We start from the raw sequence: 26710 nt of genomic DNA, 5'->3' as shown, positions 1-26710 counted from the left end.
TTAGACCAAAAGCAGTGGACATTTATTCCTTGTTTGTGCAAGTGTCAAGATGCATTTGGAAATGGGTGGGACAGACCCTTGTGGCTGGAGGGCTGGAGGCTACAGCCTCTCCTTCAGTCGATGGCTTTGTTCACAATTCTACTATAAGAGGAAGGAGATCAACTTGCAGACTCACCTACTGTCACACCAACGTTGCTGCCAAATACACTTGTATACAAAGAAAACAAGTTCCAAACTACATTTTTTTTCCACTAAAGTGAAGACTTTGTTCAAAAAAAAAAAAAAAGAAAAAAGACACATACAAGTACAGTTTCAAACTGAATGAACATTTGCAAATGTTTAGTGCAAAGTAATTCTGTAAAAGCTACATTTTATGAAAGTTTGTGCTGATGTGTTTGGTAGATTTTTTCTTTTTTACCCTTTTACATCCATTATTTTAGTTACATAAGGTTTCACTTACCTACAGTACATATGCATTGTGTTAGGTCCCATGCAAGTGGGAATAATACCATTAGGCTTTGTAAAATGTCACTCGTTCTCAGTTAGGGGAACTGCTGATTTGGTTTAACAGTCAAGGTTCCTGGCACAGGGCACATCCTGATCTCATGGAAGTGCTCAAGCTTATGTTTGTCTCATCCAGGTGCACGTGGGGATCAAGCCAAGCTGCTTCGTGCCTTCAAACTCAACCATAGGTCAAAGCAAGAGGTTTAGAAATCCACCAGTTTGCTTTAAGCCTGTAACAAACTGCTCTTAAAAGTAAAAGCCTATTCACACAAAGTTATATGTAATGACTGTAGTAATCAGTTTATTACACAGATTAATCATTCTTGAACGTACAAGCTCCAGGGGAGCAGTTGGGTCTTTAAATACACACAAGTTTGTCTGTCAAATGGATTTTTACCCTTACATCCAGAAAGACCTAAGCAGTTAAAAAACTTAAGAAAAAAAATAAGAGCTATTAGCTAGGTATTAACTGAGAAACCACATACAAACCAAAAGAAGTATGAAGGAAGGGAGAGAGTTGAAACAAATCAACATCACTTGATGCACTAATAGCTCCAATCCATTTAAATGGTGACCGGTTAAACTTAGACCTTAAACACAGGATGTGGGTACAGTTTCTCTCATTGGTCATAACATTTACCTAAGGTGTAGGTCCTTCAGAATAAAATGAATACAGAAACAGCTTCAAGTTCTTCACCTTGATTTTCATAACTTATGAGTTTAAAAGGATTCCACTTAAAATCCTTCACGGACCAGCAACATTGTCCCTAGAAATCTGAACTCCACCATCACTCTCCTGTCACATTTTACTACCCAATTTAAATCAAGAGGGAATGCTTTTAGGCTCACAAAGTTATGACTGAAGAACCAGCTTTTCACACACACACTTCTCTGCTAGGAGTCAATGTTGGTACGGGGAAATACAGTATTTCTATTTTGTTGTTCCAAGTATGTACAACACGCAGCACTGCTGTATCAGGTAAACATGTGCACAGGGGAAGATGAGGCGTGGGCTCATAGAAAGCAGTCAAATGGAAATCAAAAGGACTTTCTCTTTCAGAGTTCCCCTATCTTTATTTGTAGAGGTTATCCAATAATTTCTTTAATTACATCGCGTACTTCTGAGTCCATTCCCGAGCTATTCTGTTGTACCTGCATGTACAAAGAGAGGAGTTACTAAACAGAGCATACAAACAGTGTTTCAACTCATCAATCTACATATGCCAGGAGCTTAAACTCTCTCCAGCATAAATTCTAAGAGCAAACTAAACATCAGACAAACAGGGGAAAGCAGAAAGCCCACAGTACTTCATGGAAAAGAAGTAACCAGTCCCACTGACAACAGGGATAGGAGATGGTTGTGATTCCAGCCACAAAACAGAGCTGAGGAATCTTCAGGAAGTCTCCACCTGCACCTTTCCCAGCCCCCAGCCACTGCATCCCTGGCAATGCTATTACTGCAGGCACCTGGCACTCTGGAAGAGAGATTAATACATCCCACCTCATTCTTCTTCCCTTGGAAACTAAATCCCAGCTCCTGGCATCTACTCAGCTGCCAAACCCCATCAACCTTGTTTCTTGCTAAATGTTGAATTTGGCCATTTTGATAGCTACCAGGATACAGTGACTTATCCAACAGGATTTGGTTTTATTCTGAAAACACAGTTATTTCCTAAATCACCTGTAGCTTTTCCACCCAAATGCCCTTCAGAGCCAGAGCCACTAGTAGAAGCAGCTCAGGATTCTTATGTAAAACAAAGCAGTTGTGGTTAGCAGTACTACCAAAAGCTTATTGTATAAGAATAAAAACACCTTGCCTTCTGTTGTCACACCTTTTTATCCTGTTCTTATGTACAGGATTTGTACAAAAAGCTTAAGAAAGAATAAGCTAAAGAACTTAAGCAAGAGGTCTCCCAGCTATGTGCAGAGCTGGCTCTTGTGCTTAAAGAACATTTTTTAGCTTAAAGAACCTGACGCACTTTAGCAAATGCTCTTGCCTTCACATCACTGTTCAGAGACTACTCAAGAAGCAAGTCCACTCATGTTTAAGTACTAAATTTCCCTATTTGGGGGAAAAAAGAAAAAGCCCTGCATACATTAAGTGCTGTCAGTCACCATCAGCTGTACCTCACAATACATACTGCTTGTCTTGCAGCTCTCATTAAAACCAGGCTGCATGAACTCCTCTAACACTGCTTCCCAAGTATGCAGTAAGCAAGTCTGTGGGTCATTTTCCCTTCCTTCCTTGTTCTCCGCAGATGATCATGTAGCTTCAGAAAATAAACACTACTGATCAGAACTGAAAGGTAACAGCAAGGTAGAAATGTGCTTACAATGCTCAGGAAGCTGGTGCTTTCAAAGTGCTCATCAGCACTAGAGTTCTCTCTACTCTTGTTGTTTACTCCAGAGAAGCTCTGAGCCCTCCTACCCCACCTCTACACCACTTGTTCTTCCCTTGTGTTGTCAAATTAAGACAAAATGGTATTTTTGTTCTTCCTTTGCCCGCATGATTCCATCACCAATAGCGACCGTGGAAATACTCTCCTACTGGAGTAACCTGCTCTCCCTCTGCTGGTTATGTGGGGTTACAGCAGGCAGGGAAAGCAAAGCTGGTCACATTCACCTCAAAGCTCCAGATCAACCAGATTTGCATTGTTCACTTCCCATTTTCATTAAATCAAGCAAACCTGTAATTAACTGCTACAACACTAATGAAAGACCATTGTGTGGAACAAAGATGCAGCAATAAAACCACACAAGTACAAGACCTCTACACCCTTCACTTCTGGCATATACACCTTTGTCCTACAACAATGCAGTGCTGTTAACATACTGGTATTACAAGTAAGGGGGGAGGGGAGGAAAACATCTCTGAAGAGACCACAGAGTGAAAAAGGCAAACCAAAGTTCACACTCTTTTTCCAGAAGCAGATCCTTTCAGATCCCCTTTACTATTGAAGTGTGGGTTCTGCTCTGTCACACGTTACATGCTTTTTGGCTTCCATACTCACTTTTCTCTATCTGTTTTGTAGATCCGTGCAATCTCAGGCACTAAAGGATCATCTGGATTGGGATCACACAACAGAGAACAGATGGACAAAAGTACTAGGGAGAAAAAGAGATACTGAATTAGAGTTTAAATGCAACTGAAGACACCTCCAGAAGTTAGCCCATGCAATGGCTTTCCCTCTAGCAATTAGCATTATTTCAAATAGCCAAGGAGCAGTGATGCCACATATACAGCCATGTGATTCTGAACAAAGATCCTTTCCATTTCACTGTGCAACTCTGCATGGTCTTGAGTTTTTAGCTATCATCACAACAGGTAACCTCCTGCACAGGTGTAGCTGAGCACAGCTGTAAATCACAAGGCAGAGGCTGAAAGCCTCCCCAGAAAACATCCTTGCTTTTGCACCTGAAATTCAGCCTCTCCCTAAACCACCTCACTGTGAATGACCTGCAGAAACACCAAGAGTCAAACAGCAGCCAGGTCCAATGAGATGAAGGAGGCATGAGCTGCTCACAGCTACAAGAACACTCATCTTGCAGAGAATTAAAAGACTTTATCCAATTATTTTCTGAGCATAAGAAAGGTTGAGATGGATTAACTGTATTATAGTATTCCAAATGAATCAAGCCAGCATGGCGTACTGCATTCCTGCCAACCACCAAGCCCTGAACTTTCAAGTTTCACTATAAATATGTGCTGTCTGTATCCCAGAAGCCACATCCCGCTCGGCACAGCATCAATCTTCCTCCATGTAAGGAGTCAGGAGGCTGCCTGCAAAGCCACAAATAGCACATGCACATTCCTACGTTCACACCAAAGTAAAGGCAGGAAGTTATAAGCAAAGCATATTGGGACAACACTCCACAAGGCACGTCAGGGACATCTTTGTCCCCCCTCCAAGAAACGCCAAACATTCATTGTATTGATTAAAACAGGCTGAGAGAAAAGCAAACAGTGCCACTCCATATGTGCCTCCACCACCAGCAGAAGAGCAGAGCTGTCACAGAGCATCCTCCAAGCAAGTTGGAGATGACAGCAGTTCAAAGTTTGAAGGTACTAAACAGGAATCTGCTCAACTTCCATTGCTTGCTACTGTGCTGCAGAGCAGAAGGCAGAGCTCTGTGCTGGAAGACCACAGCTGACAATGAAAAGAGAACAGCATCCATCCCAGAACTCTTGTGGGTTTTATGGTAGGTTAAAACAGGCCACAAACCAAAGACCAGACAGAGAGAAGGGGGAAAAAGAAGTCTGAAATTCACTGGAAGTGGAAATGGTTTTTAAAGTGGGACAAAAAGCAAGTTCCACTGTGCAGTGATGAGAGCACCCAGCACCCAGTTAGCTTGGTTTTCCAAAGGGTATTTTTCCTGAAGGGTTCTGCAGTCCCTTCACTAATGAATTATCAACTTAATGTTAAAAGCTTCTAGAATAAGTTTAGTAACTTATTGTTCTTGATGTAAGTGAACATATTTCTTGTTCTAGAATGAAGAACCTCCTCTTCCTCCTGTTCCCCATTTCCTCCTGTACACTTGGGAGTTAAAGAGCTTTATTATTCTCTACCATCCACTGACACTCAGACCATTTATTCAGCCACTCCTCAGAATACATCTTCAGAGTGTGCAGATGCTAATTTTGTGCTGCAGCATGTAGATGCTACTACTCCTGCAGTGCTGGCCCTTAGAAGGGACACAGCCTGGGTTAACACCTGTAGCACTTCCCATCAACTTCAGTACTGTCTTCCCTTCACGTACACTGAGTAAAACTCACATTAGTGTTCAGCAATGGGAATCTCTGTCCCATCGTGCACCCAGCTGCTGCCACAGTTCAGCTCCAAAACTCTCACTTCTTCAGCTAATTCCCTGTAGGTCATTTCTTTATATCTGTCAGACTGCACTGCTTTGGTCACTGAAGCTTCTCCAGCTGGTGAGTAAAGCAGTTACCATCCATCCCCTCTTCAACAGAAACCACAGGAAACCCAAAGTGTTCTCCTCAGCTGTCCCTCAAGTTTTATCTTACCACAGTCTTTGAACAGCCACAAACTCTTCAGAACAAGGTCATAGAACAGCTTATGTCAGAAAGGACCTCAAGACCATCTAGTTCCAACCTCCTGCCATGACACTGATCACCCTTTAGGCAGCAGAACCATTGCAAATCTGTCCAGGTCTCCCTGTCCTCCCTCACTACCATCTTGCCCCATTCCCCATCACTCAATGTACCAGGTGGGAGTTCCTACTCATGCAGCTCCCATCAGCCTTACAAAACCCCAAGATCTCCTCAAAGCACTGATCAGACAAGGTGGTCGTCAGCTGTTGGCCAGCATGGGCACCAGGATAAGCAGGACTTGCTTTGTGTCCTCCAGAGCAGATGATGCTGCTCACAAACCAGTTTTGTCCAGCAAGATGCAAGTCTGCCTCAAAGAGGGGAAGAAAGGGAGAGATAAGCCCTGTTCTAGTCTTGGAGGTTTAGTTCTCGGTTTACAGGTATCAATGTGTGTATCCTTGCTACCTGCTGGCCATTAAATAAAGATGCCACTGGCACTTCTTACTAGAAGAAAAAGGCTGTGGTTTGTTAGAACTTAACCAGCAGCTAAACCCCTCTTTTGATGAATTCTGTCAATATAACCACTCCAAAAAGATTTCTAGATTTCATTCCTCAGCACTTCACTGACTTTATAAGCAGTATCCCTCCAAACACTAAATAAAAATGGTGACAGCAAATCTTCTGAGTCTTCATTAATCAAAAGCCTTTTTCCCTGTGAGGGTGCTGAGGCACTGGCACAGGGTGCCCAGAGAAGCTGTGGCTGCCCCATCCCTGGCAGTGTTCAAGGCCAGGTTGGACACAGGGGCTTGGAGCAGCTGCTCCAGTGGAAGGTGTCCCTGCCTGTGGCAGGGGGCTGGAACTGGATGAGCTTTAAGGTCCCTCTCAATCCAAACCATTCTGACTCTCAATCACCCTTGCTCTCACTTTCACATCTTTCCCTTTTTATCAGTATAGCCTCAGTATGAAAAACATTCACTGAGTTACCTGAACTGGTTTAATTTTAAGAGCCTGCTGAGCCCAGCTATTTGTCCAACTTACATTCCGGAAATTTCTCTCTTGAGAATCCCACCAGAGTGCTGCACATATACATGTGTTATAGACCAACCAACACAAGCAACCTCCAGACCACTACAAAAACCCTCTTAGAACAAGGTAACTTTATAGTTTAAGGAGCTCAGTGCAAGAGGAAAGAGGAAGTGATTCTTAATAATGTCAGCTGCATAAAGGGAGTTCTCTGATGCATCACAGTAACTGAACAGTATGGAACAAAGTCACCAGACCACCACCTTCTGCATTAAGTATTACTGCAACTAATTCCATTGCAAAACCTTGATATTTCCAAGTCAAATGACTCCAGTATTAGAAGATGACAATTAAAAAGTAGTTCACTAATCAAATTTTCTAACCACAGGATCAGGTTGGACAAGTTCCTGTAGAGTACGTGATGTTGTTTTTACACCTTGTCCTGCTCATCCTGCATGGCCACTGGTGAAGCTGCTCCAGTGGCAGTAGTTTGACAACATCCCTCTGAATCTCACTGGAAGGGGCACAGCAGCACAAGTGTGCACTGTTCAGGATATAAGTTTGAGTTTTTATCAGTACTAGCAAAATAGATAAATTTCACTTCCCATGGGTTCAAGTACAGAGTTATTTCTCTGCTCTTCACTGTCAACGCAGTCCAGTCTGTTGGAAAATATCTAGCAGCTTAAAACATTGCCAGTTGAAAGCTGCCTTTCATTCCAAAATTGGTTTTGCTTTTACTTCCCCACCATGCTTTCCTGGTTTAGGCTGGGATAGGGTTCATTTCCTTCCCAGAAGCTGGTGCAGAGCTGTATTCTGGCTTGAAGCCTGAGACTAATGCTGATAACAGACCCATGTTTTAGTTGTGCTCAGTGGTGCTTACCCTGATCAAAGGCTTTTCAGTGTCTCATGCTCTGCCAGTGACGAGGGGCACAAAAAGCCAGGAGGGAGCAGAGGCAGGACACCTGATGCAAACTAGCCAAAGGGATATTCCATACTACAGCACATCATGCCCAATACAGAAACTGTGGGGAACTTATCCAGAAGGGCCAGATCATTTCTTGGGTCAGGCTGTGTATCTGTCATCAGGTGGCAAATAATAATCATAGAATCCCAGACTGGTTTGGGTTGGAAGGGACCTTAAAGCTCATCCAGCTCCAACCCCTGCCATGGGCAGAGACACCTTCTGCAAGTGCAGGTTTCTCCAACCCCTGTCCAACCTGGCCTTGAACACCGCCAGGGATAGGGCAGCCACAGCTTCTCTGCCAGTGCCTCACCATACGATCAAAATCTTGTACACTGCCATAGAGCAGGCCAGATAAAACAGGGCAGTATCAGTTCCTCACCACCATGGCAGTATCATCAGTTCTCAGTACTGAGGTAGCCCATCCTGCCTGCTCTGTCCCAGCTGAATGACAAGTATTAGCCACTAAGTTCTTTCTATGGAGAACAATTTGTCACCCCCCTGGAGATCAGGCCCCAGGCTCCAACAGACAGACCTGGGCTTTGCAATCCAGCTCATCCAGCCACATTTCTGAATATGAAACTAACAGTCTGTCAGCTCAGGTTTAATGGAGCCTGGTACTCTGGAGATTATGAAACATCTCTGCTAGCATAGATTTGAGCTTTGGACATAACCCTGCTGCTGAGCAACTCTTAATTCTGCTTCCAAGGCCTTATCCTGCTGTCCTATTTCTCACCCCAGCTGAGACTCCTCCTCTGCTAACTATCAGCAGCCTAACAGCCAAGAGCCTCCAAATCACAGTTCACTACCACTTACATCTCTATCCCTCAAAACCAGGAATCCTGACTCCTACAAAGAGTCTCAGCTGTTACAATCACTGCTTTGGAGTTCCAGGCCCCAGACCCTTGAAGCTTTTGAGGCAAAGAGCTGTCAAAGTATCAAACATGAAGCTTGTATCATTAAATCAGGACTGAACACAGCACTGCCCAGCAAGTTCAAGTGCTAAGGACCAAATAACTGGCTTCTAACTATGAATGGGCAAGATGTATCTGAGTAAACTCCAACTCCAGACTCTGCTTGGGTAAAATCCTATTTCTTAATGACAGCCCCATTTCAAACTCTTCTAGCAATCTAATCTACTCTTACAGAAGTATAACTTTAAATCTGAGCAGGTTAAACTTCTTGCTTCACAGCAACTTGAATTCCTGCTAAGTCAGTTCAACAATTTGGTGACAAGAGAGTAAAGTTTTGCGCAGTGCATCATAAACTGGTTGAGGTTGGAAGGGTCTTCTAGAGATCATCCTGTCCAACCCTCCCAGCTCAAGCAGAGTCAGCTTAAACAGGCTGCCCATGACCATGCCCAGATGGCTTTTAAGTATCTCCAACATGGGAGACCCCATAACCTCCCAAGGCAACCTGTGCCAGTGCTCAGTGTTTCCTGATGCTCAGAGGGATCCTCCTGTGCCTATTATCTCTGGCTCTGTCATCCATGCGCCTTCAAGTATTTATACACATCAACAGGAACCCCTGGGCCCCTTCAGCGTGAACAGTCCCAGCTCTCTCAGCCTGCCCTCACAATGGGAGATGCTACAGTCTTCATGTTCATGATTCTTCACTGGTCTCTCCCCACTATGCCTTGTTCTAGGCAGCCCAGCACCAGACACATGCTCCAGGTACAGCCTCACAGGTGCCAAGCAGAGGGGAAGGATCACTTCCATCCAGCCGCCAGCAATACTCCTCTAGTGCAGCCTCCTTTCTAGCAAGGACAGCATCCCTGGGAAGCCATCCAGGCAGCTACACTGAAGTTGCAAGACATGTGGACTACAAGAATTAAAGTTTCCCTTAGAGCCCTAAGTCAGCACATGTGGAAAGACTGTGTGACAAAGCCATGCCAAGCAAGTTCAGTTAGGTTGCTGGGTACTTGGGAATTCCCACCCAGTACGCCTCGGTGAAGCCACTTTTAACACCTCTAAGAGCAGCACCCCAGAAAATTACCACTGCACTGGGCATGGAAGAGTTTGAGTAGTGTGAACTCCACACAGACTCCTGAGTTACAAAGCACAGTGGGGAGAAGCTGGGACAGGACAGACTAAGTCAGCCTGATCTTTACTGGAGAACTACTAAAGTTCAGTGCTAAACTCTTGCCAATCCACCCACCAAAAGCAGAAACAAGCTGGATTTCCCCAAAAATGACTGACAACAGATGTAATTGGGTTAAGCCTCTTTATTCTCCTGTTAAAGGTAACGGGGATTCCTATTTATGCAGACTCTAAGGTAACATTTTTAAGCCTAGACATTCTGCTTAAACTTTGGAGTTTAAATTAACCACCAAGGTGTGGTTAAGGCTGTATTTTGAGATTATTTATTCTCCACTAAGTATTCTTTAAGGAACACTTACTCCAGAATTAATACAAGGAAGTTAGCTATTCTACTGAGACTCCCAATGTTCAGAACCTGTTTTAACAGGCCTAGGAGGGACAAACATTGAGAGACAGAACAAGACCCCAACATGTAGTCACCTCTAATACCCTGTCCAAGAGCTCTCCCTCTCTAAACAACTTCACAAAGGGGAAGTTCCTTCTTTACTTAATGGTCTGAAATAGAACTGCTCATAGCCCCCAAGCTCAGGCCTGCAATACCTCTCCTAGCAAACAGGGCAGGTTCCCAAGTTAGAGCCTATGGGAGCAACCCACAATCCTCCAGAGTGTAAGCAGCCAAGACCCCACCTTTACCACTTCACTGGGATGATGAAGTAGCACTGATATGACTTCTCAGTCTTTCCACCAAGAAGTAGCACTGTCATTTAAAAGGGAGCAGCACAGAAAGGCCACACTGATCCCACGGCTTACACCAACTAAGCCATAAGGATACAGCTTGAGGAAGATAAAAAGGCATTCAAGGCAGAAAACAGATGTTAAAAGCACATCCCAACTGAATCTGGGTTGCAGAATGAAAGTTTAGACGTGTTTTGTGAGGGATGTATCATCCCTGGCAGTGTTCAAGGCCACACTGGACAGGGCTTGGAGCAACCTGCTCTTCCACTGTGGAAGGTATCCCTGCCCATGGCAGGGGGCTGAAACTGGATGAGCTTTAAGGTCCCTTCCAACCCAAACCACTGTAGGATTAAAGCTAACAGCCATTCATAGGCAGTCCACTGATGCCCTTAACTGGCCTCCAAAGTTCTTACCCCATCTTCCAACTTTCCTAATTCCAGTCTTCCAGTATCTTTAAATATGCCTATACAGTCATTTCAGCCTCTCTAAAGCGAGACACATTACACACCTCCAACTATGGCACTCTAACAAGTCATATGGCAATTTACTCAAAAAACAATGGATGGCAGGACTTAGTACTAACTTAATGCTTCTAACAGTAGCCAGTACCTGACAGGAAGCACTTGTAAGGAAAGCTGTGTCACCCTGGCAATCACTCCCCCTTTTCTGACACCACTTCTTCAGCTCTTTCAAACTCACTCTTTCAGCTTCACGCAAGAGCAGATTCACTGATATCAGACAACTCAAAATACTCTTTTGCCTTTCCATCTATTTCTATAAACTGAAGCCTTTAGCTGGACAGAGAAGGCTGAAACACCCATGAGCTCAGTAAAAGGGAGCTACTTATGATGTCCCAGAGAGGGGCATCAGAAGCCATATGTCTGAACCAAGAAGTCTCCAGGAACATCACATGTGGCTGGAGAGAATTATAAGCAACAGGACAACCTCACAGGGCTGGGACACCATAAGGAAGATACTGTAATTAACTGAGATAACTGCAGTATTTAATTACAAAGACACTGTGAAGCTATGAAATAGAATGCTCAAGATACAGTCCATGCACAGAGATCCAAAACTAGTCCTCAATAGCCACAGCTTGATCTACAGTTTCAACAGCCAGAAAAAAAAATCAGTCAAATGCAAACCCAAGTCTTCTTTCTATGTGTTTAAAGCCTCCTATTTACATTAAACATAAATACTGCTCTAGCAGGCAAAGGATGGATTCCAGTGACCCACAAGCTAACAGAGCTCACAGGGACCAAGATGTTTTTAGCTGAATATTAAGACAGTGCAAGCTAGTTAAGTTTTAATGTGTGTTTTAGTAGTCCCTGTCATTGAAAGCTCTGTTAGAAAGTGACCAACATGAGAGTTTTGATGTTCCCCTTAAGATAACCAAGAACCAAGCAGCTTTAGTGTTTTTTTCAAAGCCACAGCTGTTCACCTCCATCCTTTACTTGGTCTGCAATCTTCCATTGACATAGGCCAGGTTTAATCTCTGGCTTTAAATCCAGAGTGTTCAGACCCTGAGGTGAGGTGACAAGACTACGGAACTCAGGAGATGGGAGCAGGTTTTACATTCTAAATCCAAGTGGGTAAATCATTTCAGCAGAGGAAAATTCAATGAGCATTGGAGGTACCTTTTGAAATAGTTAGTGCTGGGGACCACTGTGATCGTAGAATATCAAGACAAATGCTGCCATTACTGTTAATATTTGGATGATAGATTCTTGTCGTAAATGCAACCTGCAGAAGAAGGAGAATTTCAGTGTAGGCTCACAAATATACATGACACCATACAGCAATAAATAGATTTCCAGCACAAGGCACTCACCTTAGGTGGTTTGAAGGGATAATCTGTTGGGAAGTGAATTGTCAAGAAGAATACTCCACCTTGATAGGGACTGTCATTCTGTTAGTGAGAAAGAAACATTGCAGGTTGAGGAGCTAGTACAAGAAGGCTCATGAGAAAGAGCTAGGAACATCAATTCTCTCATACTTACTGGTCCCATTATTGTAGCTTGCCAATGGAACACTGCAAAAGAGAAAGATTTACTTCAGTTTGGAGAAGCTCAGATAATGAACTACTTTCTTCCAGACAAAGCAACACAGAGAAGCTAATTTTAAAAACAAAGCCTTCTGAAAGGCTGCAGGAAGCAAGCCAGAGAATTAAACAGAGTGAAGTACCCAACACTCCACAGCCACTTGCTCCACACACCCTGGAGATTGCTGTGGTACCTCACACATGTGCCCTGCAAAACAACCCCCTACAAAACACATCCAGGCAGTGAAGAGTCAGCTTTTCACCCTCAGAATTGTGAGTTCAGAGTTGTAGTTTCCAATGAAACACCAGAATCAAAGCCATGTTTCCAACAACTGCCCTCTTGGAGCAAGCATGACCTCACACCTTTGTTAGGCAGGATGTCTCCTACACAGATCCATAGTCAAGTGGAAAGTTAGCCTAAGCTTTGTATGTACCATATGTAAAGATATAACCTAAGCCAGTGGTATCTTGACTGAATCTTGAAGCTTAGCCTCCACAGAGGCCTCAAGATTTTATGAAAACAGCACAAAGCAATACAAGGCTTAAGAGAATTCAGGACTGATGGTCTCCATTCAACACTGGAGACCAGAGTTAAGCACTTCAGATTAAATGGACAAAAATCAAGTCTCACTCGTATGCATCTGTCCAAGAGAACATCTTAATGTGGTAATACAGAAGGTTCATGGAGAATGTCGTTATGCTGCAGAACACAAGGAAAACAACCAAAGCTGTTAATCTGTATGAGGCACGGCAAGAAGTTCTTGGTGTTCTCCAAAGGCTCTAACATTAACCTGTGCAAGGAGCACCAACGTAATATATGAGTTGTGAACTAGTACCATGCAAAGTTTCCTTCTGGGAAACTGTACACAAGACTCCAGGTGTTGCAAGGTGAGTCTTCAAGCCACAGAGTTGCAGCTCTGTACTTAACTTGCAACTGGTGTCTACAGCTTCCAGGACTGCCTTGGCCAAAAGTAGCTTGGGCCCAGAGTGGCACTGCCTGTTCTACTCAAGCATGAGCAGGCTGTAATTACAAGTGATACAGGCATAATATACATACTCCCATACATGGGAGTGATCTCATACAAGGAGGGGAGGAAAAATAGAACAGGAACAGCCCTGCTGAGGCAAGGAGAAAAGAGCATCTGGTTAGAGCAGGAGGTTTGGTATAAAGGGTATTGCAGCTGGTGACATCAGGCAGCTCCTAAGAAACTACCTTCTACAGTCAGGAAATCAAGGCAGGGGTTCATGGAGAAGGCACTGGGGAGACCTTAGAGCAGCTCCCGGTGCCTAAGGGAGCTACAGAAAAGCTACAGAGGGGCTTTGGACAAGGGCCTGTAGGGACAGGAGAAGGGGAATGGCTTTAACCTGCCAGAACAGGGGAGACTGAGCTGAGCTCTTAGGCAGAAGCTCTTCCCTGTGAGGGTGCTGAGGCACTGGCACAGGGTGTCCAGAGAAGCTGTGGCTGCCCCATCCCTGGCAGTGTTCAAGGCCAGGTTGGACACAGGAGTTTGAAGCAAGCTGCCCTACTGGAAGGCATCTCTGCCCATGGTAGGTGGCAGGAAATGGATAAGCTTTAAGGTCCCTTCAACCCAAACCGTCCTGGGGTTCCATGTGTTCCTATGTAGTGTTCACCCATTTTAAAAGGGTTCAGACAGCTTCACAGTAAGTCCCCACCACCTGTAGCAGGACACTGAGAAACCCAAGAGGACACAGGGGCAGCAGAAACCCAGCAGCAAAGGTTGTGGCTAGTCACAGGAAACCCACCAGGAATTTCACAGGCATCAGCAGATACTGCAAGATTCACGAAGCACAGGACCTTAACCTGCACAGCCCTGCACTCCGAGAAACCAGTATAACCAACTACTGTCTAAAACCCAAGGAGCAGGGAGAAAGAAAAATGCATGCACAGTGAATCTTAGCATCTTACAAGCCAGAAGTGTGGTTTGTTTGGATTCCCCCCCAGCTCCACTCCAGACTCAGGGGAAGTCCCTGTCTAACCTCAGCTTTAGATGTCTCCAAACATCCAGGACAATTGCGATGAGCACTCTGAACCCAGAGGGCTGGCATTCTGACCAGGCAACTGAGACACAGGGACTCTGAAAAGGTACCTTTCTGCTGCTGCCTGTTACCCACTGCCACACACACCCAGTGCTGCACTCAGCAGTCAAAGTCTTTTATTAGAGATCCTTCAGAAAGGTGCCATGGGGAAGAGAACTGAATATTATTTTAAAGCTTTCTGAATTCTGTAGTAACTTTTCATTATAAGCATTTGGTAAGCTATGTTACCACCTCTTCCACCAGACAAGCTGTCTCCATCACCTCTTGAGAAGTCCTTAGAAACTGCAATGTAGTTTTACCATGGCACAAAGGACACTTGCCCCACGCTGGCTCTACAATTTGGTCTTTCCTCTTCCATGAATCTATTAGCTTCTTTGAAATACTATTTGGAAAGCAGAACTAAGCTGCGCAGTAACCAGAAGCAGTTTGACACTACTATTGAAACCCTCAAAGCCAAACACAGCTTCTACCTCTCAGTCCTGTCTGCACTCCTTTCAGTGCTATCATTCTCAGGTTTCAAGTGCCTTTTTTAACCTATCCTAGGTATCTATAGAAATGTGCACATTTCCATTAACACTTCTCTTCTGAAGAGTTCAGAAATGATTCAGAAAGATCTTGGCAGCTAATTTTTTTCTTTGAGAAAAGATACCACATCTTAGAGCTCTGTGCTTAGTTAGAGGGTTTTCCTACTTATATATCCCCTCTTCATGAGCTTGGATTCTTCACCAACAGCACACTTGTCAGAGAGCCCATATCACACAGCAAGTTCTATGCATCCCAGCCAAAGCTTCTAAGTGTTCTTAAGGAGCCTTTTCTACACAGCAGCACTGCTATGAGAAAGAGCATAAACACATTCTAATATCTGAAGGGGGCCTACAAGGATGCTGCATAGAGGGACTCTTCAGGAACTATAGCAACAGGACAAGGGGAATGGCTTTAACTTGCCAGAGGGGAGATTAAATGAGCTCTGAGGCAGAAGCTCTTCCCTGTGAGGGTGCTGAGGCGCTGGCACAGGGTGCCCAGAGAAGCTGTGGCTGCCCCATCCCTGGCAGTGTTCAAGGCCAGGTTGGACACAGGGGCTTGGAGCAGCTGCTGCAGTGGAAGGTGTCCCTGCCTGTGGCAGGGGTTGGAACTGGATGAGCTTTAAGGTCCTTTCAACCCAAACCAATCTGAGATTCTATGATTCCCTGATCTCAGGCATTTTATACATTAAGTGCCACTGCAGGTACCTGAATCCACCCCAGGGCTCATGGTCAAGTTATAAAGCACAAGACAAATTCACAAGTGTTCTGCCTCACCACAAACATCCCACTGTCTTGCTCACCTAAGCTATGACCAAGAGCTTAATGCTGCTATAAAACGTAGTTCACCAGAAAGTGTAAGACCCTGGTTAACGTGGAGGAGAGCACAGAGCTCGCAAGCCATTGTACTTTAAATGCCTATCACAGAAAACCACCATAAAGCACAAGGTAGCATTTAAGTTGCCTTACTCACAGCTCATCAAAGTAGAGTGGTGCACATCACCTACAATATTAAGGAGCATCCATATAAACATCATTAAGTCAAGTCCTGCCTTCTTCGCTAGGTAAAAAAACACATGCACAAGAAGGTGTCCCTGCCCATGGCAGGGGGCTAGAACTAGATGATCTTAAGGTCCTTTCTAACCCAAACCATTCTGTGATTCTAAGATGACAGCAGATCTTCTTGCCATAAAAGTGAGTTAAACAAAGTCAGGGTAGGACTTTAAAGCAGGAAAAAACCCAAAGAAACAAAAAAACTTATTCTTTAACACACCTATCAGCTTCAAAGGGACAGAACAACTTCAAATCGCACACCAGACAATCACAGGAACGGCCAGATATGGTCCCAGGCTACCCTTAGGTGGAAGCTGGCAGGACCAACTGAGCTGAGCACAGACCTCACATGTAACAGCACTGTGTGCTTTAGGAAGTGCAGGTGGATCTTCCTTATCTCATACCTAAGCAGCTGTGTCCAAACCAAAGCAGGATTTGGCAGTGTTCAAGACCATGCTGGACAGGGCTTAGAGCAACCTGCTCTAATAGAAAGTGTCCCTGCCCATGGCAGGGGTTTGGAACTGGGTCAGCTTCAAGGTCCCTTCCAAACAAACCAGTCTGGGATTCTGCAGTGCAGACATCCTGATTTTGCTTATGGAGAAAGCCACAAACAGAATTCCAAATTTAGTGAAAACCTGCCTAAAAATTAATAATAAATAAATTTATCTAATGTGTTTATGAGTTAAGCTGTAACTTCTTCCTGCCATTCACATTTTAACCTCTTACAACCAAGGACTGCATGTAACCCTCTTACAACACAGTGTTAACTAACTCCTAAATTACAGTTAACCCTGACCTTGCTGTGGTAGCATCTAGTGCTAGGAGTAGGTTCTTTTATGTCTACAGGATGTGACTACACCACATCCAGTTCAGATACCAAAGTAGCTCAGAAGCTGTGTGCAGCTGGTTGGGCCCCAGAGCTACTGAAGTGCAGTAACATCACATCCTGTGAGTGCCAGAACAGTTAATTCTAAAAGTGTAATTTAAGATGTTCTCAGTGCAGAGTTCTCCATCAATAACACAGGAGTAACACAGATCTCCAGTGATACACAGGAAGGTGTTAGATACAGAAGGGCAATACAGTTAAGATTAGTATGTGGAGTGGGCTCTCCTTGCTCAGGAATTGGACATCCCATCTTAGAAGGAGAAGCCGGAGCCAGCGGGTTGCTGAGAGTAACATACTTACTGTCATCACCAACAGGCCCTGCTGAACACTGTGCTGGAGGATCACGTGCCAGGTCATTCAACTCCTGAAAAACACAACAGTTATGTTAGCACTAAAGGAGCTACTGGTGGCACTCTGGCCATCACTCCTGCTCATGACCATGAAGCTCACATTGGTGAGTTTCCTGAAATCACAAAATAGCCCAGGAAGCAAAGATGCATCTTAAACCCAGGTAATACATTTGGCACATGCCTCAGTTATCTATCCAGGATTCCACACAGTATTAAGTCACAACAATCCCTATCAAGCCATTGGGTCTGTCAGGTTTGCTTTCACTGAAAGCAGAACTTAGGAGATCCCAGTATTCCCAAGGTGTTACATATCCTACAATCTCTAAGAGCGAAGATGGCCTCAATCCAACACCTCAGCATCAGCCTGACTTTATCCCTTGCCCTGGAACAACTCCAGGGTGGCTCTAGCTCATGAACAGATGATCTCTGGGAGTTCCGGCTTCTACTTCCCAAGAACTGGGAGGTCACTGCTAACCAAACCCTCTTCTGTCACAAGACGGGAACACTGCCCCACAGCAAACAGGTAACCTCAGGATTTCCCCCAGACTGTCCTGCAATAGAGAGAAAGCTCCCCATGCCATGACTACTGCAGAGCAGACACAGCTTGGGTTTGCTCTCAGCAGCTCCCAACTTCTGAGAAGCCCATCTGAAAGCCTTCCTGACTTGACCCCAGACTGCTGAAGCTTGCCTCATGCTCCTCCCAGCGCTGACCCAAGTAAAGCTTGATCCTGCACTTTACGGTTCAGCATGGACCTGGACAGGAGCAGACATTAAGCATGCAGCACCTGCTGAAGAGCCCCCTGAACATGAAGAGCACCTCCAGACCCCCTCCAAAGTGCGAAAGCCCTTGGGAGATGTCAGTTATACATGGCAGTTTGGAGTAGCCAATATTAGCTAAATAGGATCCCCTCTTTACCTGCTGGTTGCAAGTACATGGTAGCATTGAGATCACTCACAGCCCCTCTCTCCCCACCACCACCAGCACACTTCACGCACTGCCAACCTGTTTTACCTCCAGAACATTAAATAGATCAAGTATCACCCTCAGCAACAGAACACCCTCCACCCAGAGAAGTGCATGTGCTACAGAAGCTTTTAGTCAGTGCCAGACTCAGAACCACAGAGCAGCAGCCAGGCCTGTGCTGTGCTTCAGCAGGCCAAGAGACAGCCCATGTAGCCAGGGCAGCAAAGGAACCAGCACCCACAGACACACGCAGCCAGCACCTGAGGGCCACACAGAATTCAGTGAATACCCACATGCATCAATGTCGAAATATGGGTATAAAAACTGAAAAGCTGGAATAGCCCTGCTCCTTCTGAAGGTGTAGATAGTACAGTCACCTTTCCAAATGCAACTGACTCCAATCTGCTGGAAAAAACAACTTAATGCTACAGTATTCAAAGCTCCAAACACAGCTATAAAACCCCTACATCTAAACCTAAACCTCCCTTCCTTACCTGTTCTCAATCACCTCACTCCTGTTTTATACATAAACACTAGACTCAAGAATACAACTAAACCCACATTTTCCACACAGGATCACAACCTACTATGGATTATGTTTAAGAACCCAGCAGGGCCCTTCCCTACTACCAGCTGGTAGAACACACAGCCCCAAAGCTGCCCTGACACCCTCCATCCCCCTGTTCCACCAGACTGGATGGCACAACACATCTTCAGTGGTACCCAAGGTAAGTCTCACAACTTCAGCAGAGGTACCAATGAAGTTCAGGCAGTAACAGACTTGTTTCTCATCAAAGTACTCCTCTCTTTACTTCCAGTTAGAAGGAATACTTTGGTTTTCTGAGGCTGCATACAGCAGCTCCCTGGGAAGAAATGACTTACAACAAACTCACGCAACTTGTCTCAGTGACACAGCACTCACCTGAGGCTGCATTTCAGGTTCTGCTCTATAAATTCAGATGGTACATTCCTGGCTTTAAGCTCCTCACACTGGAGAAGTTTAGCAATAACCCTCAATTCCAGGCCCTGCAACAAACAGCCTCGGTTTTGGTAGAACCAGCAACCTGGGTGGCAACATGAAAGTTTAACCAGCATGAGCCACCTCTGGAGTGCAGGTACCAGCCACAGCAGTGCCTCTACACACCCAAGAGATGAGCACATCGCTGGAGCTCTCACAGGGCACAGATGACAGCTTTAAGGAGCTGTTCATATGCTCACTCACCTGTCAGACCTGCAGAGCCAGGTTTCAGAGCAGGAATGGTAACTGCACAGACCCAGGCACAAATGCAGAGGAGCAGCTGGTGCTGCAGCACAGTGCCAAGCTCTTGTATCTGACAAAGAGGGCATTTTGCCTTTTGGAAACTCCTGTGCAGCTTCCAAGGTCCTGCAAGCACACCAGAGCTGGCAAGGTCTTTGCTTCCAGAACTTGCTGGGGGACACTGAGACCAGCTGGTTTGTAACTCACACCAACCAACCCCAGAGGAAAACAAGAACTCAGAATACGTTGAGGAGTTAATGACACTTTAGTATCATCTACAAACCAGCCATAAGACATTAGGCAAAAGTTCTTCCCTGTTAGGGTGCTGAGGCACTGGCACAGGGTGCCCAGAGAAGCTGTGGCTGCCCCATCCCTGGCAGTGTTCAAGGCCAAGCTGGACAGGGCTTGGAGCAAGCTGCTCTAGTGGAAGGTGTCCCTGCCCACGGCAGGAGGTTGGAACTGGATGTGCTTTAAGGTCCCTTCCAATCCAAACCAGGCTGATTCTATGATTACTACATGAATCAGATCCAAAGCTGCAAGGCCTGTGCTCTGGTCAATGATCAAGTCTGATCTTGACAACACTGATTTTAAGCCAAGGCCTGAAGAAAGCCACAGCTAGTTCCATCCAGGACAGCTCCTGAGCCTTAAGCACATGCAGAAGGTTTTGCTTTAGCAACTTTGAAGTTAAGACTAGAGTGGCCTTTAGCTGAAGTCTCAGTTTGAGCTCTCAGCTCCCAGGAGGTGACCTCACCCTGAGACTGCAAGGCCAACCTACAGAGCTCACCATTTCTGCCACCTCCCCTACAGCAAAACACCCTTGTGCTGGGCCACTACTGCACATCATAGCATGAACTCGATCCATCTCAAATTATGTGTTAGTTCCTCAGCAAAAATGAGGAAGCGGAAGCAAAGCAAAGGTTAGGGTGTCTCACCCAAAGGCCAAGCTGAGTGACACCACCACCATTACACCCATGAACCAGTGTACTGAAAGCTACATAATTCACACAAGAAACTGCTGTTTAGGTTTCGGAGCACAATTAAACCTGCTTTTAAGTTCCTAACAAAATAAACTCCTACACAACGCTTCCAGGAAAGCCTTTTCCTGCAACCTCATTTGGCAAACACAAAGAAGGGGGAAACTGCATTGAGAGCAGCCTTAAGAAAAAGGACTTTGAAATGTAAGGTGATGAGAAGCTCCCCATGACCCAGCTTCAGTGTGTACTTGAGCTCAGAACCCCCCCACGTGTGCTGGGCTGCACCCCCAGAGCGTGAGCTCTGGTGAGCATGAGCGTGATTCTCAGACCATCCCACAGACCCCCTCATAAAAGGCATCTGTGAGGCCTCAAAAGCACACAGGACAGCCAGTGCCATGTCTCACCCAGACCCACACCACCCCCTCCCAGCAGCACCTCTCAGCAGCCAGCACATGGTGTTCAAATTGCATCTTGCTCAGGTAGATGCACAAGAAGTTTTTAAAGCATTTGAAACACCAACATTTGAAGTCCTATTTTAAATGTTAACCCTGCACATGTCTCAGGTTATCATCAAGCTGTAATAAGTTTTAACTGTAAACTGCAAATCCATTTGTTGAAGAAGCTCAAGTTCGATCCTCCAGACAACAATTCTCCCCCATTTAACATACTCCTGGATAAGAGCTGCTCTGGCCAGAAAATAAGGACTGCTTTTAAGGATTAATGAATGCTAATACAGCCTCCAGAAAGAATAACTAACATAACTGGCAACCATGAGGCAGCCTACTAAGCAAGTAAAACATCAGCACACTTTAGTAGTCAGTGGCAGCAATGCTGGGAGACAGAAGAGACCCCAGACACAGTCCTGCACAGCAGCTGAGCACCTCCAAAGAGCCAGACATTATCCAAAGGCCTTCCCAGCTTGGGCTCCACAGTCTTTCATCCCTACTCCAGCTTGAACTGGTTTCAAAATGTAATTTACTCAGGGACCACATCATTAGCTTGATTATAAGCCTGATCTTTGCCTCAGGTTGCAGCTGTAAGCGAAACAAGCTTTTAATCTGACTTCAAGTTTATCTGCCTGAAGCCCCTAACCCCCTCCTGTGAAGTGCTGTGTTACGAAATCAGGACTTAGCCAACCAAAAAGGAGCTTCCAGCCACTTAACTATGAACTGATAGCAGTCCTCAACAGAGCAGTGCCAAGCAATATGGAATCTAGGCCTTAAACCCACCACACATTCCACTCTACTTGCCAAGCTCACACCAAGGTCACACCACCCACAGGTGCTCTGCTGGTCTACAGGACTCATGTGATTCCAGAGCATCTGCATTCTAAGGCTCCTATCCCTGTGAGCAGAAGCATGAGTCTTCACAAAGACATTAATCCTTTTCCCTCTGAAAAAAATCTGCTTTTTCAATGCTTGAAATCCACCGAGCTACTTCTTTCAGGATTCTACAGAAGTCAAGAAGATAGACAAGCAGCACAAGAAGAGTCAAACTGCATGAAATACAGCAATAAGCAAGGTACAGGTTAGAAACAAGCTCTGATGCAACTGTCACCTTTCATTTTTGCTCTGTTAAAGCCTGAACAGCAGGAAGAGCAAAGTGTAACTTCCACCTGGGGTAGAATCCAAGTATCAAATGCTTTGGCTGGCCAAGAGGAGCTCCACTAATACTCTGTGTACTAGGGACACACAAGAGATTGGACACAGATGGGCTGTGCTGGCAGCTCCCTGAACACAGTAAGAGGCCGGAACAGAAGCACCACATTGTTCCCCCTGGTTACTGTAAAGCTACAGGCACAGAAACACCAGCCCTGCTCAGCACAGGTAACACACATACCATCACCAACACTGCTCAACCTGCCAAGCAGCTTGACACAGCCCAGCCAGGGGCAGGGCTTGGATAAAGTGATACTGTAGCATCTCAAGTCAAGCAGCTCTGGGATACAGGCAAGCCCATCATCTTCTGCAGTGAAGAAGGACCTCATTGTGGAATATACAGTTCAGTTCTGCAAAGCACTACCTGCTATTTGCGTCTCTACATTATAAACCACCATTCCTCTGCTGCAAGAAAGCATTCTACTTCAGCAGGGTTGAAGCACAGCTTGCCATGTCCAATTCCCTCTTGCTGTACAGGCTGGGGGAGACTGGATGGAGCAGTCCCAAGGAGAACTTCGAGATTTGGCTGAGAAGCTCCCCAGGACCCAGCTTCAGTGAACACTTGAGCCCAGAACACACCCCCTTGTGCTGGGCTGCACCCCCAGAGCGTGAGCAGCAGCTCAGGGAGGGGATCCTGCCCCTCTGCTGTGCTCTGAGGAGACCACCCCTGCAGCCCTGATCCAGCTCTGGGGCAGCAGCACAAGAGGGACATGGAGCTGTTCGAGCAAGTCCAGAGGAGGCCATGGAGATGCTGCAAGGGCTGGAGCAGCTCTGCTCTGGAGCCAGGCTGAGAGAGCTGGGCTGGGGCAGCCTGGAGAAGAGAAGGCTCCTGAAGGGGAGACCTGAGAGCAGTTCCAGTGCCTAAAGGGGCTGCAGGAAACCTGGAGAGGGGCTTGGGACAAGGGCCTGTAGGGACGGGAGAAGGGGAATGGCTTTAACCTGCCAGAACAGGGGAGACTGAGATGAGCTCTTAGGCAGAAGCTCTTCCCTGTGCAGGTGCTGAGGCGCTGGCACAGGGTGCCCAGAGAAGCTGTGGCTGCCCCATCCCTGGCAGTGTTCAAGGCCAGGTTGGACACAGGGGCTTGGAGCAGCTGCTCCAGTGGAAGGGGTCCTTGCTCACAGCAGGGGTTTGGAGCCAGATCAGCTTTAAGGTCCCTTCCAAAACAAACCAGTTTGGGATTCCAGGATTCTGTCAGGTCCACCAATGTCCTACTGGGCAGCTCACAGGAGACAGTAAACTCAGCTTTTACTTGTTCTTTCATTCAGTGACCTCCCAGCAGTGCCCCAGTTGCCCGCTCACAGGTAATTGTGGCATATCATGCCATGCAATGCATTTCCTAAAGATACACATACATAGGGATGTGCTGAATCCAAATTTTTTCAGCCCAAATCCTGAAACAGAAGCCACTGGCAATGGTCCTCCAGTGTCACCCCCATCCTGCCTCTGCATAGCTTCTCAGGGCACTTCTTATAACAGATACCCATCAAAATAGATTATTATGTATGTATAAAAGTAACAACAAAGCTGTTCTTCACTGTTCCCCCCCACACTTGTGGCTGCTGTCATTACTTACAACCCAAGCATCTCTCACAAGAGTTCCAAGTTTGACACCTGCAAACCAGGAAGTGCCTGAGCTGACTGCTGGAAGACTGCAGTGAATAACAAAAGCAGCAACTCGACAGCAGACCTCTGGTCTTGAGCTCTTTTGGAGCATCTACTTGAAGAACAGCTGCTGCTTCACGTGGACACATCTTGAGTCTTTGGACAACCCCAAGAGCAACCAGAGACATACGGAGACAGACCACAAGGCTCTTGCTCTGCCTCACACCCCAACACTACTTACAGCCACCAAGAACTCCTTGTCTTGCCCCTCTTCCAGCCCAGGAGAGTTCAACATGCAGGGGGCCATCCCGGGTAACACTGTATTAAATGTTTACTCTTGAGATTTTCTGCTTGTTTCCAAGTTCTCACCCCGTATTACCCAAGGACACAAAGAGATGGGAGACAACCTCACAGTAAGTGGCCAAGCACAAGAGGCAGTGGCAAGCTTGAGACCTGAACAAGGCTGACAATACTCTCCTACAATGCCTGAGCAGCAGCTTTCCTTCCCATTGCTTCTTTGTGCTCAAGTCTACCGGGATTATTTCCACTCCATCCACATTCTGCAGGCTTTTGTTCCTGCCACAAGGTGCAACAGCAAAGGTCAGACACTCCCCATCCCCTGTAGTCCTGGCAGGGCTGGTCACTCCACACAGACACCAGAACAAAAACTTTACAATACTAACCTCTCCATAGGCTTAAAATAGCTGGGGTGTAAACAGGGAGTGATTCCCACTGAAGTAGTTAAGAGGCAGCCACAGTAACTCAATCTAAGAGTGCTCCTTTCTAGCCTGTAGCTTAACTCCCGTCTAACTGGTAAAGCACCAGAGTAAGTGGGTTTATTTCCTTTCACATACTTGGTTGGATATGTTGCCTATAGCCTCATCACCTCCTCAACAGCCACCATACTCCACTGAAACACTTGGGACTTTGCAGGGCTCCATATACACAGCTGCTTTGCCAATGCTCTCACTACTTTCCAAGGCTTTGAGCGCTCTCCAAACCTCATACAGTTCCCATTATCCCTGAGAATCCTTCATCTCTCACAAGCAGCACACAGCCACAGTCCACAAGAACCCAATGGTAACAAAGACTCGACACATTTAGCTTCTCTCCTGTTCAAAGCCACAGACTAGAAACAAAAGTGACTCGAGTGTTGAATGCTGAGAGCCAGCATGCACTAAAGCAGCATTCCTGCTTCCCAATAGAAGCTAGACCCTCCCCACTGAAGCCTCGCACTACCCACGCATCCCCCCCAATCCCCCTCAGCCAAACTGACCCCCCTTCAGCAGTCATTGCAGTGTAATGGGTATCACTGATTACCAGTGTTTCAGACAAGCAATACTCAGCCAGAGCACAACTTCCTTATGTAACCCACTACCACATACTCATCTGGAAACTCCAGTACACAGAAACAATACTCCAAATCCTCCCTTCCCACCTCTACCTACTCCTCAAGGAAACACAAGCCTTCAAGCTCTCCTATTTTCTTCTCCACCTCATCTTTAATTTGAGTTAGAATGACACATGAAGCTTCACCGAAACTTCAAGATAACCTACAAGCAAAGCAAAGAGGTCAACACACAGCCCAACACTGCACATGGGGCAAAACAGAGCTGCCACACTGATCTTACATATCAAGTACCGGATTCACAGCTGGTTCTAGTCCAAAACCAGATTTACACAGCAATGGAGACCAGAAACCCTCTGACTGGGCTGACGGCTACATCTGAGCCTCACAGGGAGGCTCCAAACGGACAGCTACACACTTAATGAGGAAGAGGATATAAATTCCCTGCCTGACTCACCAAGGCAATGGAAGTGTACTGCAATAACCCTCTTCCCAGGTAGGAGACAGAACGATGATGGAGCAAAGTACAGTTTCCAGCCCTCAGGGGGCTCAGCAGCTGCGCTGTCCTGAGGAAGGCAGACACCAACCAACACCCTCCTGCTCCGTGAGCAGGCACCTCGCCTGCCTCTCCCTGTGAGCCTCCAGCTGACTCCGGCTGTGGAGCAGCACCGGCTCCATTGAACACCAAACCGCACCACTGCGGCCGGCGGTGACAAGCTCTGCGCTCCCCGAGCAGGGAGGAGAAGGCCCTTTTACCGCGGAGCTCCCGCCCCGGCCACGCCAGAACTTGCAGCGCGGGCGGGTTCCCGCTCCCCGGGCTCCTCCTCCGCTGTCCCCACGCGTGTCCCGCTCCCCGCACCGACCCCCCCCTCGCTTCCCCCCCGCCGCAGCAGCTGCCGACGGCCGCTGCCCACCCCCAGGCCCCGCCACCGGCGCCCCCTCGCGGCCCCGGGCCCTGGGGCCACGTTGCCTCGGAAGGGCCCGCGGCCTCTCCGCGCCTGCGGCGGGAGTGGGGAGAGCCCCGGGGCAAGGCCCCGGCAGAGCTGGGGGGTGAGGGGGGGAGCATCGCACAAAACCCCCTGGGCCCGCAGCGCTGACGGGAGCCGGGCGCTCCCCCCCACCTCAGGCAGGCCCGAGGAGTCCCCGCACCTCCGGGGCAGGGCCCGGCCCGGCCTTCCCCACCCCCCCCCCGGTTCGTCCTGCGGGCCCGGGGCGGCGGCGGCGGCCGTGCCGGGTTATGTAAGGCGGACGCGGGTGCGGGCACGGTGCGGGAAGCGGCGGGGCCCAGCCCGACCCTCCTCTTACCTTGTGGATTCTCTTCAGCGCCATTGTGTGCGCGAGGCGGCGAGGAGGGGCGGGCGGGGAGGGGGCAGCCGCGGGGACTATTTTCCGAGGGGGAGGGGGGGAGGAGGAGCGCGGAGGTGGCGCGGATGAAGAAAAGAGGGGGGAAAGAAGCGGAGGGAAAAGGGGGAGGGGAAGGAAAAAGAGAAGGGGGGGAAGGGAAGGAGGGGGAAGGGGCCCCCCCGGAGGCGGCGGCGGGCGGGGGCCTGCGGCGGCCGGGGCTGGCACGCTGCTCCCTGGCAGCTGCGCTGGAGCTCGGTACCGCAGCTCCTACCGCATCCCTCCGCCGACCCTTTATGCACTGGCGCCTCCTCTCCGGCCTTCCGCGTATCACTCCGCCGCGGCG

The 26710-nt window shown here is 47.1% G+C and overlaps 1 protein-coding gene across 2 annotated transcripts; it reads right to left on the bottom strand.

Annotated features, from left to right (window-relative positions):
- Positions 1-26710, bottom strand: UBE2D2 (ubiquitin conjugating enzyme E2 D2). Of its 2 annotated transcripts, none has more exons than XM_034066626.1 (7): positions 26329-26710; positions 17169-17232; positions 12310-12341; positions 12141-12218; positions 11947-12052; positions 3516-3609; positions 1-1656 (listed from the first exon to the last, which is right to left on the bottom strand). In XM_034066626.1, exons 1-7 carry the CDS (start codon positions 26350-26352, stop codon positions 1611-1613), a joined length of 444 nt encoding a protein of 147 aa, XP_033922517.1. In that variant the 5' UTR covers positions 26353-26710; the 3' UTR covers positions 1-1610. The 2 variants fall into 2 exon arrangements, with proteins under 2 accessions (XP_033922517.1, XP_030901200.1); XM_031045340.2 differs by lacking the exon at positions 26329-26710 and adding an exon at positions 19105-19131.

The sequence above is a fragment of the Melopsittacus undulatus genome, chromosome 10, assembly GCF_012275295.1.
Source record: "Melopsittacus undulatus isolate bMelUnd1 chromosome 10, bMelUnd1.mat.Z, whole genome shotgun sequence".
NCBI lineage: Eukaryota > Metazoa > Chordata > Aves > Psittaciformes > Psittaculidae > Melopsittacus > Melopsittacus undulatus.
The sequence above is the reverse complement of the archived record's forward strand: the minus strand, read 5'-3'. Positions and strand labels throughout refer to the sequence as shown.

Bases quoted from the DNA above. Each gene is read 5' to 3' on its own strand.
- UBE2D2 (XM_034066626.1), bottom strand. From the start codon at position 26,352: ATGGCGCTGAAGAGAATCCACAAG. The intron at 17,233-26,328 runs GTAAGAGGAGGG...TGTGTTTTTCAG, and splicing joins CGCTGAAGAGAATCCACAAG to GAGTTGAATGACCTGGCACG. The intron at 3,610-11,946 runs GTACCTCCAATG...TTTTCTCCCTAG, and splicing joins AGCACTAACTATTTCAAAAG to TACTTTTGTCCATCTGTTCT.